Consider the following 12,969-nt stretch of genomic DNA (forward strand, 5'->3'; position numbering starts at 1 on the left):
CTTGGATAAGCGAATATCTTGGATAATAAGGAGGGATTAAGGAAAAGCCTATTAAACATCAAATTAGGTTATGATTTTACAAATTAAGCACCAAAGGAGCATATTAGACAACAAATTCGACAGAAAAAGTAGTTTAATACGCTGTAATGTTATGTTGTAATTACTGTATTTACGAATTTAGCCCCAAAATATCACAATATATTGAAAACATTGACTACAAAAATGGCTTGGATAATCCAGAAGCTTGGATAAGCGAGGCTTGGATAAGTGAGACTCTACTGTATAATATATTGTATATACATATAATATTGATAAAAATATTATAATGTTATACAATATAATACTAATAATAATACCACATAATTATTAATAATTATTAATAATAATACCACATACCACAGGAGCCTCCGGTGGCCTAGGGGATAAAAGCCTTGTGACTTGAAGGTTGGGTTGCTGACCTCAAGGCTGCCAGGTTCGAATCTCACCCGGGAGAGTGCGGATGAGTTCCCTCTATCAGCTCCATGCGGGGACATGAGAGAAGCCTCCCACAAGGATGGTAAAACATCAAAACATCCGGGCAATGTCCCCTGGGCAACGTCCTTGCAGACGGCCAATTCTCTCACTCCAGAAGCAACTCCGGTTGCTCCTGACACGAAAAAAACCCAAAAAAAACCACATAATAATATTAATATGTTATATATTACATATATAGTAATATATACAGTATAGTGGTATAGTTCAATATAGTAATATATAATGCTAATATTGTGCTATGCTAATAATATAATATATTGTATGCACATACAGCTGCTCTGAGTCCCCTTCAGGGTGAAAAGGGTGGGATATAAATGTAGCAAATAAAGGCAGTAAATAAATAAATAAATAATTTTAGACTTAGGCTCGCCCAAAGTCTGAAATAACTTGAAGGCACGCAACAACAACAATCCTAATTCACTTGACTATCTCATTGGCCAGTAGCAGGCCCACACTTTCCATTGAAATCCTGATAGGTTTATGTTGGTTTAAATTGTTTTCATTTTTAAATATTGTATTGTTCTTTCATTGTTATTGTTGTATGCACTACAAATAACACATATGCAGTGTGCATAGGAATTTGTTCGTAATTTTATTCAAATGATAATTCGGCCCCTCAGCAGTCTGAAGTATTGTGGACCGGCCCTCTGCTTTAAAAGTTTGAGGACCCCTGACTTAAGATGTAGAATAATTCCTTCCTTGGAACTATTACAATACACTGTGCTATACAGAAGCTTGGCCTCAGATTGCCGCATCTTTCCCCCTCCATTTCCATCCCATGAATTTGGTTTCTGATACCTTTTTCCGCACTGAAATTAACACAGAAATCTAACATGGTCTTGCTGAAGGAGGGGAGTATCTGTCGTCCTCTAGTTTAGTGTTGTTTTTTCAAGAACGAGAAAGTCAAGAGAATACATCCGCTGCTCACAAGTGGGACATTGGGAGCTGTCTGCCCATATGCATGCGCTTTACAAGGGATCATGACTTTGTGCTTTCCCCATCTCTTTCTAAGGGGCCAGGGGACCCTAGGCTGGGTTCGCTCAAGTCTAGTCATGCTGTTAGGGAGGGTGGTTAGAAAAAACAACAACCAAAACATCACTGCCAGCCAGGCAAGGGCTGCCACCCCAATCACAAACGCTGTGCTTCAGCCAGTGGGCAGGGGGGCATGAGCGTGCGTGTGGGGCACTCCATGCTTCCCTTCCCGGGTTACCTTCTTGGTGCACTGTCTAACGGTATTGATTAACTCCGAAATGACCATGTCCACGCTTTTCAGGCAAGGCTCTTTAATCTTCTTCACCTGCTTTTTCACAATGGTCTCAAAGGCCATGTCCGGCGTGAAGAGACCGGTTCTAAACGCCCGGGACGAAGTTGGCAAGGGGGACAAGAACAAGGTGGGAGGGAGACAGGGCAAGGAGAAGGTCATACAGCATTACATATTTTGAAAAATAAAGAAAAATCAAATAAAATTGAGGGTGGTCACTCATTATTAATCACCGAAAACCAGCTTGGCTGTCTGAGGGGTAGCACTTGAAAATGCCTAAACAAAAAGAAGCCATCAACAAGAGCTCGGAAGGACCTACAAGAACAGCTTCTCAAAGGGAAAATGGGGCCTGACAAGATCCTACAAAGATCAGTATTTCATACTGGCTTTCTACCGGTTATATTTTACAAGCTCCCTTTTATACTCCATGCACCCTGCTTTTAACTGTGGAATTTTACAGTGTTTCTACAGATGCTTGGTTGATATTGTTACTTATGTTTTTTAAATGACTGATCTTATATATTGGCATTTTACCGGTAATTGTGCAGTTCCCAGCACATGTTGTACTTGTGCTGCTGCACCTCACAATGTATATTTTGTATGCTCTGTTTTATCCTGCTTGCATCCTACTTTTAACTGTTGGATTTTACAGTGTTTTGTATAGATGTTTGTTTGATGTTGTTTCTGTAAATGCATATGACCATTGGTCAGAGCATTAATAAATTGATTGATGATACAAAGGTCAGCGTTGCCTCACTAGAACCTTCTATTGTGAGGATACTTATTTCATTTTTGTTTATATTCATTACTGCATTATTATACACTCACTGTAATTACTTACGTTTGGACGAGTCTGAAAACTTGGCTTTTCACCCAGGTCTTTGGTTAAGATCGCCCATTCCCATCATAATTATATTCCTCAACCTTTTATATTGGTCGCACGTCTCCTGGTTACTTGATATCGGCTCAGGGCTCCCCACATCCCAGATTGACCTCAAACGAACTTGTAGCACTTTATGTTTTGAATTCGCAACTTAAAGTGTGCACTTTGCTGATCTATTATTACAGCCTCACTGTTTTTAATTCTGTTTTTAATAACTGTTTTTAATTTTTGGTTAATGTGTAAATGCTACTACTGGTAAATGTTATTGTTTGCTGATGTATTGTACATTGTTATTGTTTTGTATTTGATATTTCTGTGAGCCGCCTTGAGTCCCCTTTGGGGGAGATGGAGGAGGGATACAAATTAACTTATTATTATTATTTATTATTACAAGTTTATCATAATGTGAGGGTGGCTGATCTGTAGGAAACTTTTTGACCTAGCTGATCAGGACAAAACCAAGACCAGGTTGTACAAATACAGTTGAAACAATCTATGCAAATCTATGACATTTGGCTTACTAGATAGTAAGTGGACTAGATACTCCACTTACATGATGTGTACTGTGGACATTTCACCTGATTCAATAATCAATTAATATAAATTTAAGGCAATTATGGATGTTTACTTGATTTAATGATGATATAAGTTGTAAAATCCTATAATTGGAAGCCCATCCCAGTAGAAGGGGTGGCATATCCTTTACTCAGCATGAGCTGACACTGTCACCCACTATTTTGCTAATAGAAGTACTGAAATCCAAATCTGCTATCCGTCTCATCTCTTCCTTTTGGATGTGCCCAGACGAACTTGACAGGCAGATTTCCCCAACACTATGGCCCATGCCTTCTCTTATCTTGTATAGTCAAGGATGAGGAATGCTGGGCATTGCAGTCCACCCACATCTAGAGAGCTGCATGATGATCAAGCATGAAACCGAGCTCTTGTTGATACTCAGGAAAGCAACATAAAACAATAGCTGGGGAAAGGGATGAAGTTAGTCTGCTACCACCCAGTGTTATTTCCTCTTATGGAGATCACTTCCCTTCCATAGGAAATGGAGAGGAAGCTTTATCTCAGAGAACAGCAAGCAAGCCTACAGCAAAGACCAATTGGAACCTACCAACAAGTTTCAAAAGCCCATGGCCAGCACAGCTATTCCTGCCTGTTTGCCAACCTACCAGACCTCTGGAGTCTTCGGGACCAAGGCTTGGATTTTCTAGAAAGACTGTGAAAGAAATGGAGCAGAGGAGCTGCCTCCATTGCATTGATACGTGCCTGATTCCGTGGATGTTCTTAATGGCATAGCTGATCTCGCGCCGGAGCTCCTTCTCATCAAATTCCATCTGCACCAAGAGAAAAAGGACATAAACTCTGTATACGAACCAAAGCCTGGTGTTGTTGTTATGTGCTGCAAGATCAGCTTTGACTATGGCAACATTATTGCAGGATTGTCACTGTAAGGTGTATTTAATTACCATTTCCTCCTCAAAGGCTGAGAACGTGGGACCTGCCCAAGGTTCATGGCTAAGGTCCCTTCTATACTGTCCTTATATCCCAGGATAGACTATCTGTATATCCCAGATCATATAATCACGTTATTATTATTATTATTATTATTATTACTACTACTACTACTACTACTATTACTACAATACTTATATCCCGCCCTTCTCACCCATAGGGACTCAGGGCGGCTTACAATAAAACACAATATAAAAATATTACAGACAATTCAATCAATTAAAATTAAATACATTAAACATTGATTAAAAATATACATATAAATATACAATTGGCGCATTTCGGGTCTGATAACTGGTCTGTCATTGAATTCTAGGATGGTAATAATTGATGCTGCTGTTATTTATTATTATTATTATTATTTATTTATCATTGTATGACACAGCAAACAAGATAGATATGCTGGATGATTATTATGGATACCTGCCATGGATGTGGGTGAAATACCAGGAAAGAATGCTTCTGGAATGTGGCCATACAGCCCAGAAAACTCACAGCAACCCATTATTATTGTTATTCATAATAATAATAATAATAATAATAATAATAATAATAATAATTATTATTATTATTATTATTATTATTATTATTATTATTATTACATTCAAAGCTGATAACCAGGAATCAGATACTGGGATATAGAGACAAGTGAGGATTCAAATCGCTGCATTAAAACTTTATGCTTGAAAAGCACATCTTATTTAACATTATTGTAGGGGATTTTTTTTGTCATTGTTACATGTACTAAATCTGCTATTTGGAGGTGATGGGATTTGTGGTCCAACACACCCAGACAATGCAGATTTGAGAAAGGCAGCCCTTAAACCATGATACCTAAAAGTTTATGGAGTTAGGTTTTGTCACCAATTTTTTCCCTTTCTCAATCTCCAAAGATAGGCTTTTGAAAGAGAACAGCATGAGAGAGGAAACATTTCAGTGAAAATGCCTCAATAAAAAATAGCTTTAAAAACTAACTAGAACATGTCATTTGTTGCACTTATTTTAAGAAAGGTGTCTGTGTTCATGGAGTTATTTTTGAAACATGGTAAGGGTTGGCGGAAATGCCCAAGTAAAGAGGATTTTTACCTTCACCAACTCAAAGGGGAATCGTTCATGGAAGATGCGGTTGATCCTAGCGCCTCCGGACAGTTCATAGGTGTCAATCTGGTCCCCAGAACCTTCGATACGTTTCTCAAAATCCACTGCAAATTGTTGAACCATCCTGTGTGAGATTGAAAATATGCAATGCTATGAAAAACTCGGGGCTATGTCTGTTTTTATTGTTGCTTTTATTGTTGTTTTTATTGTTTTTATTGTTATTTTAAAGCCAAGTGTATTGTTTTAATCTATATTTGTAAACCGCTCCGAGCCAAACTGGGAGTAGCGGTATATAAGTTTAATAAATAAAATAAATAAATAAAAAGAGATGTTGTCAAGACAACATTCCCACACAGTAAAATAATCCAATTCTGTTGAAGCTATCTGAAAAAGTACGGGCTCATATCATTTTGCCAATTCTAACTACAGTAGAGTCTCACTTATCCAACGTTCTGGATTATCCAACGCATTTTTGTAGTCAATGTTTTCAATATATCGTGATATTTTGGTGCTAAATTCATAAATACAGTAATTATTACATAGCATTACTGCGCATTGAACTACTTTTCCTGCCAAATTTGTTGTCTAACATGATGTTTTGGTGCTTCATTTGTAAAATCATAACCTAATTTGATGTTTAATAGGCTTTTCCTTAATGCCTCCTTATTATCCAACATATTCGCTTATCCAACATTCTGCCGACCCGTTTATGTTGGATAAGTGAGACTCTACTGTATTCAATTTATGGAGAACAGGCTGTTTACAGGATTGTATTCTCCCATAGAAACCTGCCTGGGATTTGTAGTCTGAGGGCCTTGGGCCACGCTAAGGGGGCCCTAAACAACTTCTAAATGGGCCCAAAGGGGCATTTAATTATTATTATTATTATTATTATTATTATTATTATTAATAATAATAATAATAATAATAATACAGCAGTCTCATCTTAAAACAGTTTTAGCTGGAAAAAAAACTATGACACATTTATCAAATAAAACACATTTCTCACTCACTGAAGCAAAGCTTTGGTCTTGCGAGCTGGGTCATCGGGGCGGAAGTTCTTATACTCTTCCACTTCCTTCTCAATGGAGAGAAGTTGACTTTGGAGCTTGTTCCGCAGACCGGGCAGTGTGTCTCGGATGTGATTGGTCAGTTGCTACAAGGGAAAGCATTTAACAACAAAAGTCAGGAATCCCACTAGGATGGCTGATACTTATTACGACTTCACTGAGCAACAGGAATTAGGTACGGAAAGAATATACTGAATGCACTGGCTGTTCTGGGCTAAATCAGAGCGTGAGAGATTAAAGCAGGCAAGGGCAAACTTTGGCCCTCCAGGTGTTTTGGACTTAGGCATTGACATATCTTTGTCCAAGCTAGTTCTGTTGTGATTTACCTGGTTAAGTACTTTCTGTAGGTAAGGGGTACCCATGCGGTCAGCCATGTGCCTATATGCTGGGTGGGTGAGAAAGAATTTCCTCTCTGCTGCCAGAGCAGCTTGAATGTCCTTCTTTCCATCAATGTCCTTCTGGCTTCTGTTGACCACTCCGACGTAACCTAAGCCAGGGAAGATCAGAAAGTCAGCAAACCAATGCAATAAAGGAGCCCACAGCAGACAGAACTGTGGGACTAGAAATTGGAATTTGGAGGGGTTAACAAGAGTGTGAACAGGTTAAGATTAAATCATTAAAGACAGTAGGCTCTCCTTTAACCAGAATTCTCAAGCAACTGGCAAAAAAAACAAGACACTAATACTTTAAAAAATAAGCTATGTTTTTAATTTAGTAAAACAGTAGAGCTGTGTTATACAAAAATAAGTTTGTCTTAATTTGCTTTTAATTACTGTATTTAAGTAATAACATCAAATCAATAGACTTTATGGTATGATATAGTATAGAATGGGGTATAGAATTAGTTAGGCCTGCTTTTAATAGTAACTCTCAAGCAAACAGAAACTATATCGGCAGGCCTTCGGAGATAGTCATTAATTAATCAGCCCCAGTGGGTTTTTAATAATTTTATCCTGTTTTTGGTAAACGGTCTTACCATTTATGTGTTTTAAATGAAATTTTTATCTTATATTGTTGTTTATATTGATATATTGTATTATTGTTTTATCTTTTTATATTGTGATTGTATTGTGTTGCTTATATTTTGTTCTTATGTTGTTTGGGCCACTGCCCCATGTAAGCCGCCCCGAGTCCCCGTGGGGAGATGGTGGCGGGATATAAATAAAGTTTTATTTATTATTATTTATTATATCTATCTGGCATTATAGCACCAAGGAGATGCTGTAATTGAGGGAACAACATGAGGATGAGGCACTAGATGACGGGAAGTACTTAAGACAATCCAAGGTGGAGGTTTTCGAAGGTTCATTGTCCTTTTTCCCCAGCATGAATTATTTCATCTACAGCCTATGAGAATAGGACTGTTTTATAGAGTCAAGAGCTACAAGGCTTGCTGGATGCAAAGGGAGATTTAGAAGGAGCCTTTAATAAAAAGGAGAAGCAATGTCAAAATGGTCAAAGTGTTCCCTACCTCTCCTTAGAGGCAGCAGCTTGTTCTCCAGAATATCACGAGCATCAGTTCCTTCATCCATCAAATCCAGCTTGGTGATCACTCCAATGGTACGCTGACCTATGATACCAAACAAAAATGATAAAGGCAACGTAATACACTCTGAGTCCCTCTGGGGAGATAAAGGGGAAAATAAATAAAGTGTGTATTACTAAGGTAAAGGTTTTCTCCTCACCTTAAGTCTAGTAGTGTCCGACTCTGGGGACTCTGCTCATCATCTCTATTTTAAAGCTAAAGAGCCAGCATTGTCCATAGATGCCTCCAAGGTTATGTGGCTGGCATGACTGCATGGAGCACCAATACCTTTCCACCAGAGTGGTACCTATTGATCTGCTCACATTTGCATGTTTTCAAACTGCTAGGTTGGCAAAAGCTGGGGCTAACAGTGGGAGCTCGTCCCACTCTCTGGATTCGAACTGCTGAACTTTCGGTTAGCAAGTTCAGCAGCTCAGCGGTTTAACCTGTAGCGCCACTGGGCATTATTATTTTTATTATTTATTTACAGTATTTATATTCCGCCCTTCTCACCCCGAAGGGGACTCAGGGAGGATTACAATGAACACATATATGGCAAACATTCAATGCCAACAGACAAACCACATACATTAGACAGACTCAGAGGCATTTTTAACATTTTTCCAGCTTCACGATTTCGGCCACAGGGGGAGCTGTTGCTTCACCGTCCAGTAGTGGCTGTACTTCCTCATTCCTTTCCTCGTGTTTTGCTGGCAGTTTTATGGTGTTGTAAATTAGCCTCCCACATAAAGCGTCCCTAAATTTCCCTAATTGACAGGTGCAACTGTCTTTCGGGGCTGCATAGGTCAACAGCAAGCCGGGACTATTAATGGTCGGAGGCTTAACCCGACCCGGGCTTCAAACTCATGACCTCTCGGTCAGTAGTGATTTATAGCAGCTGGTTACTAGCCAGCTGCGCCACAGCCCGGCCCCATTACATCATATTATTATATCATCCAATTCAAAGCAGATAATGTGGATCATCTGCATTGATAATCTGGATTATATGGCAGTGTAGAAGGGGCCTATGATACTAGACAGGTATCTTAAATCAACAGCTCACTTCCCAGAAGAAACATAGAGAAAGCATCTGAGAAAGTACGTATACAGTAGAGTCTCACTTATCCAACATAAACGGGCCAGCAGAATGTTGGATAAGCAAATATGTTGGATAATAAGGAGGATTTAAGGAAAAGCCTATTAAACATCAAATTAGGTTATGATTTTACAAATTAAGCACCAAAACATCATGTTATAAACCAGGGGTCCCCAAACTTTTAAAACTGGGGGCCAGTTCATGATCCCTCAGACCATTGGAGGGCCGGACTATAGTTGGCCAGTGGTCACTGAGCAATCATCATCATCATCCAGCATATCTATCTTGTTTGCTGTGTTAATAATTATAATAAATTTAGCCAATCCCCTTTCTGCCTTTGTGGACCAAAAGCACAAGCAAAGCACCCCTGACAGATGGCCTCCCAGCCTCAATGTTAATAATAATAATAATAATAATAATAATAATAATAATAATAATAATAAAGAAGGTTGGAAGAGAACCCTTGGGCCATTAGCCCAACCCCTTCAGCCTTTGTGCCATGGGGGCCGGATAAATGGCTTCAATGGGCCGCATGTGGCCCCCGGGCCGTAGTTTGGGGACCCCTGTTATAAACAAATTTGACAGAAAAAGTAGTTCAATACGCAGTAATGCTATGTAGTAATTACTGTATTTACAAATTTAGCACCAAAATATCACAATGTATTGAAAACATTGACTACAAAAATGCGTTGGATAATCCAGAATGTTGGATAAGTGAGACTCTACTGTATTTGCTTAGAACAAACCATGTGTGTGAGCCTGATGGAAAGAGAAATATTGGGAAATGGAAGGAGACACTGATCGACAATAAATAATCAAAGATACAAGATTATACAAAAGAAACCAACCAGGTTAGAAAGACATAAAGTGTACATACAAGGACAAATGCGGAAAATGAAGTTACCTTGCGCGTCAACCTCTTTTGCAATCTTCAAAGCATCCGAGTTGGCCAGATCGGAATTGGCTGGTGATACTGCAAGGATGAGGCAGTTCTCCTTGGTAACGAACTGCATGAGCATGTCGCGGATCTGGAACTCAATGTCACTGGGTTGGTCTCCAACTGGAACTTTGGTCATCCCGGGCAGATCCACCAGAGTCAGGCTCAGGACTAAGGAAAGGGAGAGAAGGACATGACTCGTCCATGGTCAACAAAAACAAAACAACCCACAAATATTTGCAATTAAATTGTCAAACTGCATTAATTCTATAGTGCAGAACTGGCATGGGCAAACTTTGGCCCTCCAGGTGTTTCGGACTTCAATTCCAAACATCCACCTGGAGGGCCGAAGTTTGCCCGTTAAGATGCAGCCCAAAGATCTCAATACTTAGCAGGTTGTATGAGGACAATATTTACCATTAGGAGAGTAGACCCGCAAATTGATCGGAACAGCAGAAATTCCTTTATTGGATCCGGTCACCCTGTCAGTCTCCGCTTCGATCTCCTGACGGATCTCGTCAAATTCAGTGAACTTTTTCCCTTTGCAGTGTAGAAATTCGCCATATTCTAGATGGAGGGCAGAAAGTGGAGAGTGAAACCATAGTATAGACATTAGATCAGGCATGGGCAAAGTTAGGCTTTCCGGGTGCTTCGGACTTCAACTCCCATCATTCCTAACGGCCTCAGGCCCCTTCCTTTTCCCCCTCAGCCGCTTAAGCGGCTGAGGGGGAAAAGGAAGGGGCCTGAGGCCGTTAGGAATGATGGGAGTTGAAGTCCGAAGCACCCGGAAAGCCCAAGTTTGCCCATGCCTGTTCTAATAGTAACGAAAAAAGTGGAAAGCCAGAAGATTAGTTGGGACTGTTCCTGCTAAATCAAGACAGCTCGAACATACAGAGTAATTTCTGTAACTCTGCAAAGACCAAGAAGTGTTAAAGGGAGTTTTGAGGAAGGGCTTTGACAAAGGAAATAGCTCTCAAACCTGTATTCGCATTGACCAGTTGCAGGACCAAGGGGCGCCGGGTGACAATGCCAGATCCACGGGGAAGGAAGTCCCTGGAACAAAAGAAGGAGAATCCTGATAAGATAACAGCTTCCTTCCTTTGGCCTCTTTGGCTAAAGGCCAGACATACTAGGAATGGCATTCATTCGCTTCTTATTTATTTATTTATTAGTGGCATTTATATCCCGCCCTTCTCACCCCGAAGGGGACTTGGGGTGGCTTACAATATATACATACAATCTATTATATTATTAGCATAGCACAATATAAGCATTATATATTACTATATTGTACTATATCCCTGTATTGCAATATTATTCGTAATACTACATGTAATCTATATATATAAAAGAGTGATGGCATCATGGCGACCCACAAAACAACAAAACTACAGGCCCCCCAACCTCGAATTTGACAACACAACCCATCATCCACGCCTCTAGGTTGATACAACAAAAAGAAAAGAAAAATAAAGTCCTAATTAGAGAGAGAGGAATAATTGCTTTTATCCAATTGCTGCCAGTTAGAAGGCTAAGCTCCTCCAACTTGGTCTCCTAGCAACCCAAAAATAATAATAAAAAACACTACAAAATTAATACAATAAAATACTATAATAACAGAAAATAACTAAAAATAATACAAGAAAATAATAAAATATAATAAATAAAAAGATAACTTACAATAAAATTAATAAAAAATTGCAAATAACGTCAAATAAAAATTACACAACAATTTTTAACCAATACCACCACCACTTTGCCACAGCAACGCGTGGCCGGGCACAGCTAGTATAAATATACAATTAGAATAATGTATTCTTAGTTATTATTAATTATATATTATATATTAATTATATATTAATATATATAATTACAATTTTATATTAATTATATATTATTAATTGTTGCAATATTATTTGTAATACTAGCTTTGCCCGGCCACGCGTTGCTGTGGCTTATGGGAATCCTTTGTTGGACAGGTGTAATAGCAGTGAATAGCCTTGCAGTCTCAAAGCCTGGCCGTTTTCTGGAGTAGCTGGAGCTTTTTGTTGTATGAACGTAGAGGCATGGATGAGGGGTTGTGCTGCCAAGTTTAGTGTTTCTGGGATGTGTAGTTTTGTTGTTTTGTCCTAGGCCGAAATTTCATTACCCTTTTATATATATAGACTACATGTAATATAAATGTATATTTTTAATTCATAATGTATTTTAATAGTTTTATCTGTTTTATGTGCTGTTTTATATTGGTTTGTATGGGCATCTAATTGTTGCCACTGTTGTAAGCCGCCCTGAGTCTCTTTGGGTGAGAAGGGTGGGATATAAATGTGATAAATAAATAAATAAATAAATAAATATACAATTATAATAATGTATTCTTAGTTATTATTAATTATATATTATATATTAATTATATATTATTAATTATATAATTATTAATTATATATTATTTGTATTACTACATGTAATATAAATATACAATTATAATAATATAGTTCTTAGGAATAGGACCTCTGCTTCCAGATAAAGAGCAATCAAAAGCAAATTGTGACAAAAACTATACAACTATGCTGGCAAAATGATCAGTCACACTGCAACTCCCAGGGAAGAAAGGAAGTCTCTTTCAGTTCTTTTTCCCCATCTTTCTGACTTAGCTGACATAGCAACCACAATCCCCAAGTGTTCATGCCTGCACATACCACCTTTTTTTCCAAGAGTCTTTGCTGTGCAAATTCCAGCAAAGGGTTGTGTTGTAACCCTCCCACATATCTGTGGTCCCTCTAGAATTGCATCAGGAAACTCTGGCTCAGAAGCAGCTTCCTTTGCAGAGTTCTACTCACACAGAATGGTTCTGTCTCTGTCCACAAACCTTGACGCACAAATCGGACAGCATTGGGGTGTTGTTAACGTAGTAACATGGTCAGCTCAGAGGAAGGCACTGCTGATCACAAACTTTGAGCATTTCTACCCATTCACTTCAAATAATTAATTTGACAGTTTCATACCCAACATCTTGTGAACTAAATAAGACATCATACATGAGG

The 12,969-nt window shown here is 38.7% G+C and overlaps 1 protein-coding gene across 12 annotated transcripts in view; it reads right to left on the reverse strand.

The window, feature by feature from the left end:
- Nucleotides 1–12,969, reverse strand: part of dnm1 (dynamin 1) — a 134,956-nt gene that overhangs the window by 112,410 nt on the left and 9,577 nt on the right. For 10 of the 12 annotated variants that reach the window (XR_010000116.1, XR_010000115.1, XR_010000113.1 and 7 more), the window contains exons 2-10: nt 10,908–10,981; nt 10,346–10,495; nt 9,896–10,099; nt 7,842–7,940; nt 6,697–6,857; nt 6,314–6,456; nt 5,289–5,424; nt 3,957–4,024; nt 1,745–1,883 (exon numbers count right to left, since the gene is read on the reverse strand). Coding sequence is in view for 8 of the 12 variants with exons in the window: in XM_062959423.1 (XP_062815493.1) it covers nt 1,745–1,883; nt 3,957–4,024; nt 5,289–5,424; nt 6,314–6,456; nt 6,697–6,857; nt 7,842–7,940; nt 9,896–10,099; nt 10,346–10,495; nt 10,908–10,981 (1,174 nt within the window). In the remaining 4 variants the exon portion in view is untranslated. The remainder of the gene's footprint in view (nt 1–1,744; nt 1,884–3,956; nt 4,025–5,288; nt 5,425–6,313; nt 6,457–6,696; nt 6,858–7,841; nt 7,941–9,895; nt 10,100–10,345; nt 10,496–10,907; nt 10,982–12,969) is intronic. The other 2 variants (XM_062959419.1, XM_062959417.1) reach the window with 1 other exon arrangement.

This window comes from Anolis carolinensis, unplaced genomic scaffold, assembly GCF_035594765.1.
Source record: "Anolis carolinensis isolate JA03-04 unplaced genomic scaffold, rAnoCar3.1.pri scaffold_7, whole genome shotgun sequence".
In the NCBI taxonomy this organism is placed as follows: Eukaryota; Metazoa; Chordata; class Lepidosauria; order Squamata; family Dactyloidae; genus Anolis; species Anolis carolinensis.